This window comes from Chionomys nivalis, chromosome 16 (genome assembly GCF_950005125.1).
Source record: "Chionomys nivalis chromosome 16, mChiNiv1.1, whole genome shotgun sequence".
Lineage (NCBI taxonomy): Eukaryota > Metazoa > Chordata > Mammalia > Rodentia > Cricetidae > Chionomys > Chionomys nivalis.
Genome location: NC_080101.1, coordinates 24,078,384 through 24,093,102, shown reverse-complemented (window position 1 = coordinate 24,093,102; position 14,719 = coordinate 24,078,384). Strand labels below are relative to the sequence as shown.

Genomic DNA, 14,719 nt, shown 5'->3' with positions numbered 1-14,719 from the left:
ACATGGGTTCTTGGGGATTCAAACTCAGATCTCTGTGCTTGCGGGACACTTTATTCACTGCCCCCACCCAAGACCTCTAGTTTTGGAATGAGAAGCCTGGAATGTGGTTCTAAGTTGGGTTTACCAGCCTACTGCACTACGATTATTTATTCCACCAACAAGTATTCATTTTATAGACTAAGAGCCAGGTCCCACTCAAAGTCCCAACAACTATACCTACATGACTGTCATTGGCTCACTGTCTGAGGGAGGGGGCAGGCTTACATCCTAACCGTGTGAGCTGGAACCATACTGCCCTCCAGCACTTATATAGGATGGCGGTGTTCTCGACCTCCTAGGTATCTTATCTGGTTGCTCAGCCCAGGTATCTTGTAGGCAAACCCTATTTCCCCTCCAGCCTCTGCCCCACTTGGACAAAGTCAGCTTGTAAGAGGAGCTGGGAATATCATCTGCGTCAGCCAGATGGGTATCCTGGACTAACCTCTCCTCACCACCTGTACAGTCTGGGTACGCCACTTATATGTGCTGGGCCTCTTTTTATAATCTATAACAGGAGCGTTCACTCCTTCACTCGTTCATTCGGATACTATTTAGCAGACATCTCCCATGTCTGTGTCTAAGATACTGCAGAAAACCCAGCAGGCAATAACTAAGTGAGCCATGTTATGTGTCGGATGGGAACCACTGGGGACAAGGACAGGCTTGGGGCAGTGAGTAGATGGGGGAGGGAACAGCAACTCCATATATGGTATCAGGAGAGTCCTGGTTAGGAAGGTGATGGGAGGGAGGGTAGGGACATAAGGCATGAAAGGGAGGCCAGGTCACCAGCACAGTATACTAGACTCTTGGGATGAGTCCACCCTGTGTGGGTCTGATCTCAGCCTCTCGTCTTCTTGTGTGCTGCACCCAGAACTGGGGTGCTGCCCAGCCGCAGCGGGGGTCACCTCCTAGACAGTGTGACTGCGTTAGAGGAAGGGCGACGGTGACTCGGAAAGCTCAGTTGCTATTACGCTGTCTCGTTGGCGGTTACTGCCTGGAAAATGTTCTTGCTGGTATGAACTTGCAAGGCCACGGGAGCGCGTCTCAACCTGATCAGGCTGGGGTCTGAGCCCCAGGAAGACACCCACGGGAGCACATCTCATCCTGATCAGGCTGGGATCTGAGCCCCAGGAAGACACCCATGGGAGCAATGAGAGACTGGGGAAGGGGACGCCTCACAACTTGGGTAAATTCCTGACACCATGTCACAGCGAGACCTTGGGAATCGTTCTTGATGGATCCATGAATGTCAATGAACTTCAAGTCCCAACGACCTGCCTACTGTCAGCTCTGGTTAGCGACTGGGTTGAAAATGGCCTTTTATGCCCAGAGGCCCCGAAAGCACGGGCGAGGAAGAATTGTTAGATTTCTTAGTTAATAAAGTGATCAGAGGAAACACTGATGGCTGGGCTTACCTAGATGTGCAGTCCAGTGGACTGCTTGGGGACACGGACACAAAGTGTCCTGGTGCCTGAGCACCCCAGAGATGCCAGATGCTGATTCATCAGAGGAGACAAATGAGACTCAGCTGAGACTGGGGGTACCAGGCAAGGACACCAGTGAGGTGGGCAGACTGAGCAGGAGGGAGCCTTCCTGAGTTCCCATCTCAGGTGGGGGAAGCCAGGGAGAAAGAAGATTGGTGCTAAATTCAACACCCAAGAAAGCAATTAGGTGAAAGTTAACCTTCTTTTTAGGAAATGCTTGATTTTCCTATAGAAACACCTGGCCATCTTAGGCTGGGTCCCCCAGAAGCATAAGGAAGTGACACACTATGGACATGCTCTCAGAAGGATGCCACATCAGAAGCGGTGTGAGGGTGGTGGGCTCCTACCTAACCCTGGACCAAGTCAGCCATCCCTGCATCTCCAGGAAGGATGGGACTCCCAGGCACTGAGCCCCGAGGCCGCTCCCAGGTGGGAGCTATTAGCCAGGCACCTGCAGCATCTGGGGGATGGGTTAATCTAGCCAAACCCTTCAAAGGGATCCCAGGGGACCGGGGGGGGGGGGGGGTGCCAAGAGCACCTGTGTGATTAGGCTTGCGCATAAAGCTAAGTGGTAATTCTCAGGCAGCTGGAGCCAAGCGGCATAGAGCCAGACAAGAGGCAGGTAGGTGACAGACACCTTCCCAGCTCAGCACAAATTCCTAGAGTGAGCAAGCAGCGGGAATGCTTAAAATCAAAATCACATCCCTCACAGGCAGACTTTGTTTTGAGACTGATCACTGTAACCTTAACAAGGGCTAATCGCGTGGCTTGACATTGAGAGGATTGAGTGTATGTGAAGTGCACAGCCCATACGTACACAGTGACATGCTGCGTCCCCCTTGGAACAGCACCCATAACAAAAACTGCTGTCAGGAGGCACCGGACACTCATGTGATTTCACATGAGAACATTACCAAGTAGGACGTATTTCCATTCTGCAGATGAGAAAGCTGAGGCCCAGACAGTGCAAATCTTCCCAGGTCACCTAGCTCTATCAGGCACTGCTGTCTCTTGGTCTGACTCCATGGCTACAATTCCAGTTCCAGACTGCAGGGACTGTCCTAGGCAGTTTCTTGTGTTAGAGGGTGGCTGGTTCAACAACACGGACAGGGAGAGACTGGTTCCCAGGGCGCCTTCTCCATTAAGTGTGTGTGAGTCCCTGTTCTACTGTGACAATATAGTTCAAGATGCCAGGGACCACTGCAGGGCAGGGAAAGTTCTGGAAGGGATTTTTATTGCTCCTCAGTGTTGGCCAAGGAGGTTTCTGAGTGGGACCCTAGGATGGAACACTATAGTGACTTGGGAGTGAGCCAGGTCCCTGGGACAAGGTTGATTTTCTAGGCTGCAGAGTAGAGTCATCAAACGGCAGAGCTTCAGACAAGGTCTGGAGCAGAAGTCTGAGACTATACGATCTGAACCAGATCATACAGTGCCAGGACAGAGTCGGGGCTGGCTGAATGATAGTCTCCAAACCATCAAGTCTTAGGTGGCAGATACTCTCCACTCCTGGATGGAGTTCCTGAGGTTGTTTCTTGTTTCAGTCAAATGTGTTAAAACACAAACAGACCCATGCCTCTGGGCTGAATGAGGGCATCAGATACAGGACACAGACATGTAGGTCCTGTATTGGAAAATGAAACAAGCCACCCACAGGATCACACAGGTAGGAGAGATGGGCTAACTCACAGAGATGGTGTTTGGATGTGTGTGCACATGTGTTTCTGTGCATGTGTGCATGTATCTATCTATACATGCACAAGGAGTGGGTGTGTCAGTGTGGACTTGCATATATGTCCAAATGTGTGTATTGAAGGTGTGTGTGTGTGTGTGTGTGTGTGTGTGTGTGTGTGTATGCATGAAGGATGACAGCTGGTCTGGGCCACAGTGGCATGGGACAGCATGCAATTTGAGCTCACTCTGCATGCTTTCCAGGGGTAATCTGCTGCTTTCCCTAAGTTGTCCACTACTTGGGCTACTGCATGTCATAGGTACCACTTACTAAATATGACGAGTTTTAAAGAATAAGCAGAAAGGAGTCCAGGGAGAAGGCTCAATTGGAAAGGCTCCTGCCATGGAAGCATAGGGCCTATGTTCAATCACCAGCACCCATGTAAAAAGTAGGATATAGTGACACACATTTACAGTCCCAGCACTAGGGACATGGGGACAGGCAGAACTCTGGGGCTTAATGGCCCAGACTAGGTTGATCAGGAATCTTCAGGTCAATGAAAGACCTTATCTCAAAAAACCAAGAAGAAAGATCCTAAGTCATGACATCTGAGATTGATTTCTGGTCTCCACACATGTGTGTGCACCCATACACCTGCATCCAGACAAACACGCGCCTCCACCGACACCCACATAAAGATTAATCTGAAAGATCCTTTTCATCACAGCAATAGTAACCCTGACTAAGACAGGCCTATGGGTGGAACATGTTTGAGTGAGCGTGGCCCCATAGGCTCGTGTGTTTGAAGGCTTAGTAACCAGGGAGTGGACAGTTTGGAAGTATTGGAAGGATTAGAGGCATGAACTTGGAGGAAGTGTGTCATTGGGATGGGCTTTGAGGTTTCAAAAGCCCATGCCAGTCCTAGTCTCTCTCTCTCTCTCTCTCTCTCTCTCTCTCTCTCTCTCTCTCTCTCTCTCAGGTCATAAAGCTCTCAGCTCCAGGGCTATGCCTGCCTGTGTGCGATCATGCTCCCTACTATGATGATAATGGACTCACCCTCAGAAACTGAATGTGAGTCCTCAATTAAATACTTCCTTGTATAATTGTTGCCTTGGTCATGGTGTCTCTTCACAGCCATAAAACAGAGACTAAGACACGGGCCCTTACTAAGAAACCAGTGAATGAGAAGTTCTGGGCATTGCATTGCTTGGCACTTGAATTTCTTCTCATGGCCTCTTTTTTCTTTAATTGAAGTGATATATATATATATATATTCCTAAATATAACTACAACCTGCTCAGTTTGTATAAGGTAGTTGTATGGGTGTATTCGGAGCTAAGCCAGCCTCCCCCCCACCAGAGCCCACTCATACCACATCCATCTGTCTACCCAGTCAGACACTACACATCCTTATCCAGGATCTTGCCTGTCAGTCTGCCTGATCATCACCTCCATCACCCTCCCCAATCCTTCAGATCTAGCCCAGGTTCCACATCCAACACCCTGACCTACTCTGGCCACTCTTGGCTGCACAACAAGCAACCTCTAGGCTCTGCCAGGCCCTCACTGCCCTCCCAGGTCCTTACTGCCTTGCCCATGCCACAGCCATTTGGTATTGGGTAACTATCTTAGTTACTTTTCTATTACCACGACAGAACACCATGGCCAAGGAAACTTATAAAAGAAAGTGTTTGATTTGGAGATCATGATTTCAGAGGATTAGTGCATGAGAGTCACGGTGGGGAGCATGACAGGCAGGCAGGCAAGGCACTGGAGCAGTAGCTGAGAGCTTACATCTGACCCATGAGCATGAGACAGAGTGGGGGTGGGGGCACCAACTAGAAGTGTCCTGTGCTTTTGAGCCCTGAAAGGCCATCCATAGTGACATACCTTCTCCAACAAGGCCACACCTCCTAATCCTTCCCAAACAATTCCACTAACTGGGGACCAAGTGTTCAAATATGTGAGCCTGTGGAGGTCACTCTCATCAAACCACCTCAATATAACCAACTGGTGTGCTCTTCCCTGGGGAAGACCATGTCTCCCACTCCCAGCATTCCTTAGATGCCTGTAGCTCTTTGTGTAGGGCTGAGACCTCATGAGTCACCCCTCCTCATCCACACGGGCATATTTGGTGGGGGTGTCCTTGCTCAGACTGTGAATTTTAACACAGCTCCTGGAAGAGCCTCAAGTTTGGGTGGAAATCGTGCTCAAAGATCCTTCCACTTTCAGAAAAATGTCTGGGGAGCACTCTGTGAGCTTCTGAGACCAACGCAGGGGACTCTAGCCTGGGATTCACCCCCACGTGTTCAGCAGAGGAGGTTCTAGGGGAGGAAGAATTCTGGGGCTCCTGATGCCTGAATATTGCACTGCATCTCCAGAAGCCAGAGGTATGCAGATGCAGCATGCCTCTGTCATTTGCATGCAGCGGGGCCATAGATGTCCATTTCTGGGGCCTCCAGTCCCCACACAGGAGAAACGGAGCTTGGCCTCAGGCTGAGCTGGATCTTGTGATGACATTTAGAGAAGGAATTTCTTCTCCAATATACCAGCTAGGCACCCAGGCCCAGCTCCCAGCAGACTGCACATGATCAATCAATTGAGTCACGGATATAATTAATTTAACACATTTAAATGGTTTTCGGTATAGTAAACATGCTGAATGAGGGTGACCCCGAAGAAAGTGACTGCCTGAGAAACGGAGACGGTGAGAGGGTTGAAAACACTTCGGCAAGCGCAGAACGTGTCAGTCTCTTCCCACTTGCTTCCTCCTCCCAACCCCTCACTGACGGCTCAACTTGGCCTTCTGCCGCCTCCCTGGGCCACAAAGGTACTTTCTACTGCGTCAAAGGATATTGTATTTCCAGCAATCCGACGATAATTTTAATGAGACCTGTCTGCAAGCCAGAGTCAGGTGCGCCTTAATATGCAACAAAGGGATAAGGGGAAGAGAGAGCAAAGGGCCAAACGGAGTCAATTTGCAGCATTTCTCGCCTGAAGAGGACTCACGAGGGCAGCAGGGACAGTGGGAGAGGCTGGTGGAGGCATGGTGGGTCTGCCAAGCCTTGGTGCTGGGGACCACGAGGGAGCCATATTCCTCCCCCAGATCAGTGTCACTGATAGCATGAAGGTGTTGGTCTGCGGAGTTTTAAGGGTGTGTGAAGGTCTGCCATTTGCTGAATTATGACTCAGACTGGTGCAGGTGTCAAGGAATTTCCCATTAGTAAGAAATTCATCTTCGAGCCCTGGAAAGCATTTTAGCCCGTCTTAGCTAATTGCTCATCAAGTAGTGATTATTTGGCTTAGATGACAGGGTACACTTTGCAGGGGTTATAAATGAGCTCCTGCGAAGCTGCGCCAGGCGCCAGGAGCCAGGCGCCAAAGGGCCAGCCTCTGGGCTTAGAGACGCAGCAGCAGAAAGGTTTCTGGGCTTCAGCCGTGCTCCATCAGCCAGGCAGCACTGGGTGTCATGAACTCAGTCTACCAGCGAGAAGCTCAGTGGAGGGTAGGCGAGGCAGCCCTGCCCATCCCCTCTTCAAGGGTGAACAGAGAATGTGTCCAGTGAGGGGAGTGGACCTGATTGTTTGCACTGGGAACAGAGGCTATGGGGGGGGGGGGGCGGGGGCTGGAGAGATGGCTCAGCAGTTAAGGGCATTGCCTGCTCTCCCAAAGGTCCTGAGTTCAATTCCTGGCAACCACATGGTGGCTCACAACCATCTGTAATGAGGTCTGGTGCCCTCTTCTGACCTGAAGACATACATGCAGACAGAATATTGTATACATAATAAACAAACAAACAAACAAATAAATAAACAAATAAATATTTTTAGAAAAGAGAGGCCATGGGGAGAGGTTCCTCTGCTAATCCAGAAGCCCATATAGCCCAGGCTAGCCCTGAACTTGTTCTGTAGCCATGCATGACCTTGGACTTCTGGTCCTTCTAATGCTGACTCCAGAGTGTTGTAATTACAGGTCTGTGCCACTAGGTGTGACAGACGTGATGCTGAGGATTGAACCGAGGGCTTTATTCACACTGAGTCACACCCCCAGTTTAGGAAGCCTCTTTTTAAAAAGTGTTTAAGGCCCTCACTATGTAGCCGAGGCTGGTCTCAAGTTCGCAATCCTCCTACCGCCACCTCCCAAGTGCCTGGGTTACAGACGTGTGCCGCCATGCCTGGATTTTTAGTAAGTTTTACGTAATGGGCTCTGAGTGTGATTTTACAAGGGATAAAGGCATCTCGTTAAGCCACAGTTTGAGAGACGCGGCTACAGTTTCCAAGCCTGAATCTAGGCTGTGCTGCAAAAATGTCCTTAGTCAACATCTATACTGAGCCTTCGCGTCTGAACGTGGGAGGGGATGTCTGCGTTTAGATCCCTCTACCTATGGATTTTGGAAACTAACTTCCCTTCAGCAAACTCAGAGCCTCCTCCCCAGCCAGGAAGTGGCTGTTGAGCGACAGCCTGCCGTAGAATCACCTGGAGGGTCGGTTAAGGACCTAGGGTCTAGAGTCCCAGTGAGTGAATCTAACCAACACTCAGGTGGTGCTGACCACACTCTGAGAATGGCTGGTCTATGAGAGTCCTTTGCTTATCAACTCTAGAGCTGAGTTCCAGCTTACCTCCCCAGCCCTACCACTGCCTCCACCCAAGGCTCTGTCTCAGAGACTATTCCCTCCTCTAATCAAGCTCCACCTGCTCTCTTACTCAGCTTCCATCTGGTTAGCCAGTCTTGAGTGCCTAGTACTCGCATGCTACTTGAAGCCAGACTCAAAGGCTGCCTCTTCTGAGAAGCCTTCCCTGAATTTTCCACAAAGGCCAAAGACATCCTTGTAGGCTGGGGAAGTTCTCCCCCGTGCCAAATGCTTTTAACTTTTCCATGCCAGCGTTGTTCAGATGCCACCCCTATATCTACACTGCCACACACACTCTGCAAGACCAGCCTGCCATACTACCAGTGGCCTGAAAACATCTTCCAAACCCAGTGTTAAAGAAATGCACCCAATCCCCTCCTCTCTTTGTGCTACCCCATGGTGAACTGATCACTATCTGATTTGGGGTTCAACAGAACACAGAACAGCACTTTCAGCCACCACACCTCCCCACTTTTGGCAAAGTTTCTGTATTTGCCAGGAAGATGAGAGGCAGCCAGAACACCAAGAAATGCTCACAATAATGTCCATCTCCAGAAGGCAGTGCCGTGTAGCCCCAAAGAGCTAGACCCACACCCAAGTCCCAGCTCTTCCTCTGGTTAGCTGTCCTTGTCAAAGCTCAGGGTTGCTTGTTTTAATAGGTATAATAACGGCACCTGCTCTCATGGGACATAAAGATGCAACAGGACCATTCGGGACAGTAGCAAGAGCTGGCACTAGACATACATGATGACGTAGAAGCCATGCAATGCCCAGGGTTCAGGGATGGCATGGAGCCTCTGGGTGAGTGTTTGGGAACTATTGAGTATTACCAGTGCTAATCTTCCAATGTGCATAAGGCATGTATTACCATCTGCATTTCCCCAGAGAAATACTTGAAGCTCAGATTGGGCAATTCTCCCAATCAATATTAGCAGTTGCCACACAAAGAACTTTTATTCTCTTGTACTGGAGCTTGGGAACCAAGGGTCCTGGGAATGTTGGGCAAGCATTCAACCCTAGAGCCAAGTCTCCAGGTCTCTTCTTGCTTTCAGTTTTGCAATGGTCTCACTGACTTGGTCAGACCGGTCGTGAACTTACTCTGTAAAGCAGGCAGGTTTTGAACTTGAGAACTTCTTACCTCTGCCTCTCAAGTAGCTAGGATTACAGGGCTACACCTCCAGGCCCAACGCAAGGACTAATCTTTAACTACTTTGTAAAGAGAAGCGTTGTCCTCATTTTGTGAATGAAAAGTCTGTAGTTCAAAGAAAGTCACCCCACTCATAAGTAAAGACGCAGGATTTGAACTTGAATTTGGCCCACCCCATCCACAGGGTGGTAGAGCAGACCTACCCTTACAGACACCTATCCTTTCTTCTTGGTGAGTCAGGGAGGTTATTTCCCCAGTGCAAGAGCCTACCCACCCCACACCTCCTTCCAATATTTCCCAGGGAGTTCCTTCCGTTACCCAGAGAAGAAAACACACACTGGCAGGTGCTTAGCAGCCCCTCTTTTGGCCTTTCATGACCCCAGAGGGCAGTAGGCAAACAGCCCATGAGGCTTGGGAACTGACCGTGACCCCGAAGAAGTTGGTTTCGTTCATGGCATTGAGGATGATCCTGCCCAGCGTGTGGTCTGTGTAATTGAAGTCCTGGATCCGCTGGTGCCTGCTGCTGGCATGCAGGGTCTCCATGGCCCTCTGCAGTGTCTTGGCGATGACCCAGATGCCATCATAGGCGTACCCGTGGAACTTGCTGGGCCCCACACCTGAGCGCTTGCTGTTGTATTCTCTTTCGTATTGCTGTGGAGTCTGGAAGAGCAACGGGGCGGGGGACATCAAGTTACAGCAGGGACTCCAGGGACACCGATACTCTTCGGAATCGGCTGTGTGCCCATCACAAAGCTATGCTAGGCTCACTGTCTATCCTGCCATTTAATTCTATGGTGATTTCCAAAGGTGGCAGCCATTACTGTCCCCATTTTACAGAAGTGAACATTGAGGGTTTCTAAATGACAGGGCTGATCTAGGGCTGCCTCCCTGGAAGACTAAACAGAGGGTGTAATACACCCTAAACATGGAACCCTCCCCCCCTGCCATATTTACAGGGCCTGGATCTGGAGAACTCCTAGAAACCCACTTACTAAGCCTAGAAATTGAAGCTATATACATGTCAGCAAAATATTCATTGAAATTTTTTCAATCTCCCACCAAAATAAAAATAGCTTTTGATCTGAAAGTCAGGGTTTGTGTTCAACTCTGAAGGCTCCTCAGAGCTTCAGGCCAGACCGTGCATGGGGAAAGCCAGCATTGCTGGGCAGTCCTTCCCCTCCAGCCCCCTCCCTTCCCATTGCCTCCAGTCAGCAGCTCGTGGGTTCTCTCTGTTTTTGTCCTCAGCTTCGGGGGCCTCTGAACCACCCAAGAGGTGGTCATCCTTAGGAACTGGAGCCAAGCAAGGCTACAGGTTCCCCGGCTCTGGAAATGGCTCTAGGATTCAGAACTCTGGAAATGGGCAAGGAACTCAGAACACGGTCTAAACGATGTGTCCAACATTTTACCTTCCGCTATGATACTGCCATCTACGAAGTTCACAGTCTAGAATCATGGGGTCAGGTCACAAAACATATGGTTCAACCCCTCAATATTTTAAGCTTCTGACTGATTCTGTGTTGGGCTGCATTCATGGCTGTCCTTGCCTGCATGGATATGCTGGGTTGAGATTCTAGAAGCTTCTAGTTCTGTGCCCCACAGGACTCTGTAAGGCCCTCTAGGAGCATAGGCCCTGAAGCAGATCCAAGCAAGGGCGATCTGTGCCTTCTACTGGTCACTTCAAAGCTCCACAGGGTCTGTGAATAGTTTGACACAGGTCGTCCCCTACTCCTTGCTGAATTTAATAAAAAAATCCACTGGTGATACTGACATCTTGATTGGCCACAAAGTTCTGAAATTGCTCTTTTACTCCAGTGCCTGAGTTTTTCCTTCTGTATGATGTCACCCGGGGAACTCTTGACCTCAGCCTGTCCGTGAACATTTCTCAAATTCCTTCTGACCTCCTCAGTGGGAAATGTCATCACAGCCATCTGGGAAAACCCTCTAAGAGGTTAAATCACACAGAAACTGGGTTCCTGGTCAGTTTACACTCAGAAGGGCCCTCAGAGATGGTCACCCCCTCCCAGAACAGCCTTAGGGACCGAGAGTTGCAGAGGTTGGTACAAGTGTGTGAGCTTGTGTGTGAAGTTGTATGGGCCCCCACCCTGTAGCTGCTTGCTGGCCATAAGGTCATTATTGCTCATTGTAACCTTGCACAACTGTCCCTGGACAGTAGGCAGGGAAGGTGGATCTGTACAAAGGTCAAGGGGTTTTACATGCATGGATCCCACCATGCTGGGAAGCAGGGTCTCTGGTAGAGTCAACCAGACAGGTGTCCAGGACCCCAGCATAGGTTGTGGCCCTGCAGGACTCTGATTGCTCAAGTGGAACGTGTCCGGCATTGAGTTCATAGTCCTCCCTCTAGTCTCAGACTCTTCTGGAAGCCCAGGCTGTCCCCACCTGTCACTCATCCCCAGTCACCAATTCTCTATTTGTCTCCCCAAATCCGAGCAGAACTGACTTCAGCTCCTGGGAGGCCAGGCCTTTGGGTCAGCTTAGCTTCTGCATCCACACCTCACACAGTGACTCACCTCACATCCCTGTGTGTCCTGACCTCTTTCCAGGCATGGCTACAAAGTGCCAGCACCTTCCCTGGCCAAGTTCACTCCTCCTGGGAAGCTATCCAGCATGAGGTGCTCTCTCTCTGTCTTCTAGCCTTCCAGGTCTCTACATCCCATGAAGGTTCCTTGTACCCCAAGGTGTTTACACTGGTTATGCCCATTGGAAAACTCCCCCGTCTTGGAGTGCTTCACAGCCATGGCATCATGTCACGGGAACAGCCCTCCTGAGTTGGGAATCTCTATTCTTTCTAGCATCTGACGTTCCGGTGTGGCCTCTTGGTTGGCCTCTGTTTTTACGTGCTAGCACTGATGCCACAGGGTCAGAACATAGCGTGCTTCAGTCACTGAGGGGTTCTCAGAATCACATGACACACACAGGACTCAGCCATGCTGCCTGCTAAATGCAGGGACATACCTGTGCACACATCACAGGAACACACTTACATATACACCACAGGGCTAAATGCAAGACACGCTTATAAGCACACCACAGAGCTAAATGCAGGGACATGCCTACACACATACCACAGGAATAAATGCAAGGACACACCTATGTATACACCACAGGGCCGAATGTAGGACATGTTTATGTACATACACACCATGGGGATAAATTCAGGGGCATTCCTATTCACGCACCACGAGAGAAGTGCTCCCTGATACTGAAATGTGCCATGCCCCTATGTGTGAAGGACCCGTTGTGCCATGCCCCTGTGTGTGAAGGCACCTGTTTCCCAGCATCTTCAACAATAGGTGCTCTAATTTAAAAAAAAAAAATCGTCAGTTTGCCAAGAAAAAGTATTATATTCTCTTAATTTGCATTTTCTTTCTAGTAGAATGAGCTCCTTTCAAATATTGACTAAAAGTTGTTATTACTTCTGAGGTAAATTTCTTCTTTACGCCACATTGCTGCAGTGATGGCCGGATCTCTGTCAATGGTAAGTCATCTTGCTCTGCTTCCAGTTTTTATTGCTTGGTTCTCTCTCTCTCTCTCTCTCTCTCTCTCTCTCTCTCTCTCTCTCTCTCTCTCTCTCTCTGTGTGTGTGTGTGAGTGTATGAGTATGTAAGTGTGTGCATGCATGCCTGTACTACAGGCTTGCTTGCTGAGTATTGATCTTCAGGCATGGAACAGCAGGCATTCTACCCCTCCCCCACTCCATCCCTCCACACTCTCAGGCCTTGAGTTTGCAAGCCTCCTACCTCATCCTCCCAAGTAACCCGGGCTATAGGCTTGGACTATCATACACAGATCTTTACATTTTAAATGTGACTTGGAGCTAAGTGATGGTCGGTGTTAATTTTCAACTTGACAAAATCTAGAATCGCCTGGGAGATGGGCCTCTGGGCATGCTTGTGAGGATGTGGGCGGACCTTCCATCTTAGCTCGGGTGGGAGCACTCCCTGGGCTGGTATCCTGGACTGTATCAGACGGAGAGGTGGAGCTGAGCACGCGCTCATCGCTCTCTTCTCCTGACTGCAGTGTGATGGGCAGCTGCCTCCAGCCCCTACTGCTGTGATGTCCCCACCTGCTGTGATGGACTGTGACCTGGAACTGGGAGCCAAGCTGCACCCTTTTTCTCTAATTGGCTTTGTCAGGATGTTTTGTCATGGTAACCGAGAGAGAAACCAAGACTGTCTATTTCTGATTGTTAACCTAGCTCTTGGATAGTTTTAAAGTATGTAAAATCTACCTAGATATGTATTCCTCTATTAGTATTATCACTGTTATTATTTTATTTCTTTTTTTAAAGATTTATTTATTATGTGTTCTGTCTGTCTGTATGCCTGCAGGCCAGAAGGGGGCACCAGATCTCACTACAGATGGTTATGAGCCACTGTGTGGTTGCTGGGAATTGAACTCAGGACCTCTGGAAGAACAATCAGTGCTCTTAACCTCTGAGCTATCTCTCCAGCCCTTAATTTGTTTCTTGAGGCAGGGTTTCTCTGTATAGCCCTGGCTGTCCTGGAACTCGCAAGTGTAAGAGGAATGAGACCCTCTGGTTCCCTTCGTCTTGAATTTCCCTCTCTACCTGTGTTCTCTGAGGCACACAATAGCACCAGAAGGGGGAGTAGCTTTCTGAGACTATAACATGATATCCAGGCTCATAACTGTTAGGAGGGAAAAGGTTTCTTTTGGTGGAGTTGATTGGCAGGCCCTGCTTTTGTTCTGTGGTGAGGTAGCTCATCAGGTAGGGGGTATGGCCAACGAAGCCACTAACCTCATGAACCAGGGAGCAGGGAGAACTGAGTCCTACAGTTCCTTCCCAAGGCAGGTCTCCAGTGACCTAACGATTTCCCACCAGGCCCAGACTCTCAAAGGTTGTATAAATTCCCGATAGTGCCCTCCTGGGGACAAAACCTTTAACACATGGCCTTTGGGGACATGTGTCTAGACTATGGCAGCATTTCATTTACTCTACCCAATGGTTCAGTCAGATGATATTTTAGACAGCACCTTAGGCTGTCTGGGACCCTCTGAAAGTCAGAGGCTGTTAGGTTCAGATAGAAAATGTCCCCCACTTGTTCGTGTACTTTGACACTTGGTCTCCAGATGGCAGCTCTGTTTTGGGAGTCTGAGGAAACTGTGGGAGGCAGGACTTTTCTGGAGGAAGAGAAAGGCGAGGAGCCGGGCTTTGTGGGTTACAGCTTTGCCCACTTCTAATCTAAGCCTCTCTGTGTGTTTCCTGGTGGGCAGCCAAGACGTGAACAAGCAAGGCCACAGGTTCCACCTACCACAGCCGCAAGCCACTCTGGCTGCCATGCCTTCCCCACCACGATGGACTGCGTCCCCTCCGGCTGTCAGACAAGGTAGATCTCCCTGTCTTAAGGTGCTTCTTCTCACGTGCGGAGTCATAGCAATGAGATAGTGGCTACTGCCCGAGGTGGACAGACCCAGGATGGCTCCACAGGAGGTCATTGCCTGCATATTTTAACTTTCTTGCTGTAATGAGTGTGTGTGTGTGTATGTGTGTGTGTGGTGTTTAGGCATGTGTGTCTGTGCACTTGTGTGCAAGGACCATAAAAAAACCAAGATCATACAGGTTTTTTTGATTTGGCCTTGGGACCAACACAGGCCTCTATGTCTGTTTTTTATATCAGTTGCTTACAAATCTCTATTTTTTTCTACTTTACTTTTCTACTTTGGTTGTTCTTCTGGGGGATGAGGAGCAGAAGCGTGGCCATGGAGACAA

The 14,719-nt window shown here is 49.6% G+C and overlaps 1 protein-coding gene across 1 annotated transcript in view; it reads right to left on the bottom strand.

Moving 5' to 3' along the window:
• The window catches only part of Gabbr2 (gamma-aminobutyric acid type B receptor subunit 2), a 343,542-nt gene that overhangs the window by 125,186 nt on the left and 203,637 nt on the right, over nucleotides 1-14,719 (bottom strand). Inside the window, exon 7 of the mRNA XM_057790816.1 lies at nucleotides 9,394-9,630. Within this exon, the coding sequence (XP_057646799.1) occupies nucleotides 9,394-9,630 (237 nt within the window). The remainder of the gene's footprint in view (nucleotides 1-9,393; nucleotides 9,631-14,719) is intronic.